The sequence below is a fragment of the Musa acuminata genome, chromosome BXJ1-9, assembly GCF_036884655.1.
Source record: "Musa acuminata AAA Group cultivar baxijiao chromosome BXJ1-9, Cavendish_Baxijiao_AAA, whole genome shotgun sequence".
Classification (NCBI taxonomy): Eukaryota; Viridiplantae; Streptophyta; class Magnoliopsida; order Zingiberales; family Musaceae; genus Musa; species Musa acuminata.
The window spans coordinates 27197885-27199361 of record NC_088335.1 but is presented as its reverse complement, the minus strand read 5'-3'; the positions used below and the strand labels follow the sequence as shown (position 1 = coordinate 27199361).

Genomic DNA, 1477 nt, shown 5'->3' with positions numbered 1-1477 from the left:
GCAGTAGTCTTACCTTAGATTTATCCAAATCTTTCATATTATCAACCATATGATTATAGAACTATCCTATAAAAGAAAAGGATGAAAAATATCATTGTAAATTTGTACAAAAGCATAATATAGACAACTTCTTGAAACGTTGTACTACTTCCTTAAGAATTTAAAGCGAAAAAACTGTGGCTAACTCTCATCTTAGAAATTGCTGGAATCTTGCAACACCACCAGTTATCTCATTCTTTAGCTGTTCGTGTAAACTTTCAAATGTGTGACTGAAAGTTCTAATTTTAAACAGAATCACTTCGCATAGATAGTGCCATGATCATCATTCTTCTACAACATACTCTTGCATGAACAAGTGACATATAGCGTGGGGGGAGAGAGGGCGAGATGATGAACTACGAAAGTGCAAAATAACGTTCACATCTAAGTGTATCCAAGTCGAAGTTCCAAATCAAGTTCATCCTTGCGATCTCCACAAATACCTATCTCCAACTCGAGTCTCACAACTTCTCTCCCTTGTTGCAACTCATTGCCCGTGTCCTTTTCCATCAGGTCCTTCACCTCTCCGGTCCCAAACAAGGCCTTCACCGTTTCCATCTTGTTCAAGTCATCACCTCTTGAGAAAGAGAAATGTGTCAGAGGAGAAGTCATGGAAGGCAACGTATTGGGTGCTAGGAAGATCTTATCCCCAGAAGAACTCGAAGGTGGTGGCATGTTGAGGTTAGGAATATTAGGAGCACTGCTAAAAGGAACAGGTTCACCACCAGGGCTAGGGTTAGGGTTAAGGTCAAAAGGTAGGGGTCCCGGAGGTGGGGACTGCCTCAGCCTGGCTTTATCCCTTCTGTGGACATTCATATGACCCCCAAGAGCCTGAGCTGTCTTGAATTCCCTGCTGCAAAAGCTACAAGAGTATGACCTTGGAGGCCATGAAAAGCCTGCTAAGAAGCTACCAGGAAGAGGGCCCCCTTTTGCAGTGTGGGTGTAGCTCATCCATGGCTCCTTCCCCTTGCTGCTGCTGTTGCTGCTACAGTTGTCCGTGGTGACTCTACCACACCTCTCCATTGATGTCTCGGCTGGGTACAACCTGCAGAGAACAGAAGATCATCAACTCCAGCGTTGCTGAAGACCAACCACTGAAGACACTTCATAAAGCAATCAAAGAAGAAGTACCCAGTACTTTCTCACCTGAGAGGGCACTGTAATCATGATATGGAGGTGGTGTGTCTCTCCCCCCTCTTTAATATGACCAATTGGTTTGCTTCTGATTTCACTTGCTAGGATTATTGTATCGTCTGACGCGAGAGTAATGGGGTTGCAGAAGTGCCCATCAAAATTCTAACCCTGAAACTGAAAATCCCATTCGCGGTACCATCTTCAAATGTCTGCTACTATAACTGGGAAACACTTAGCAAAAGTGGCTCCAGGGGACCTGCCACAATATACTCTTAGCTACATTTGTAAGCTCCATGTTCCAACT

The 1477-nt window shown here is 44.0% G+C and overlaps 1 protein-coding gene across 1 annotated transcript; it reads right to left on the bottom strand.

The window, feature by feature from the left end:
- Nucleotides 1-423: 423 nt before the first annotated feature.
- LOC103975222 (transcriptional regulator SUPERMAN-like) lies at nucleotides 424-1062 on the bottom strand. Its single transcript, XM_009390126.3, has one exon. It carries the CDS (start codon nucleotides 1060-1062, stop codon nucleotides 424-426), a length of 639 nt encoding a protein of 212 aa, XP_009388401.2.
- Nucleotides 1063-1477: the final 415 nt, after the last annotated feature.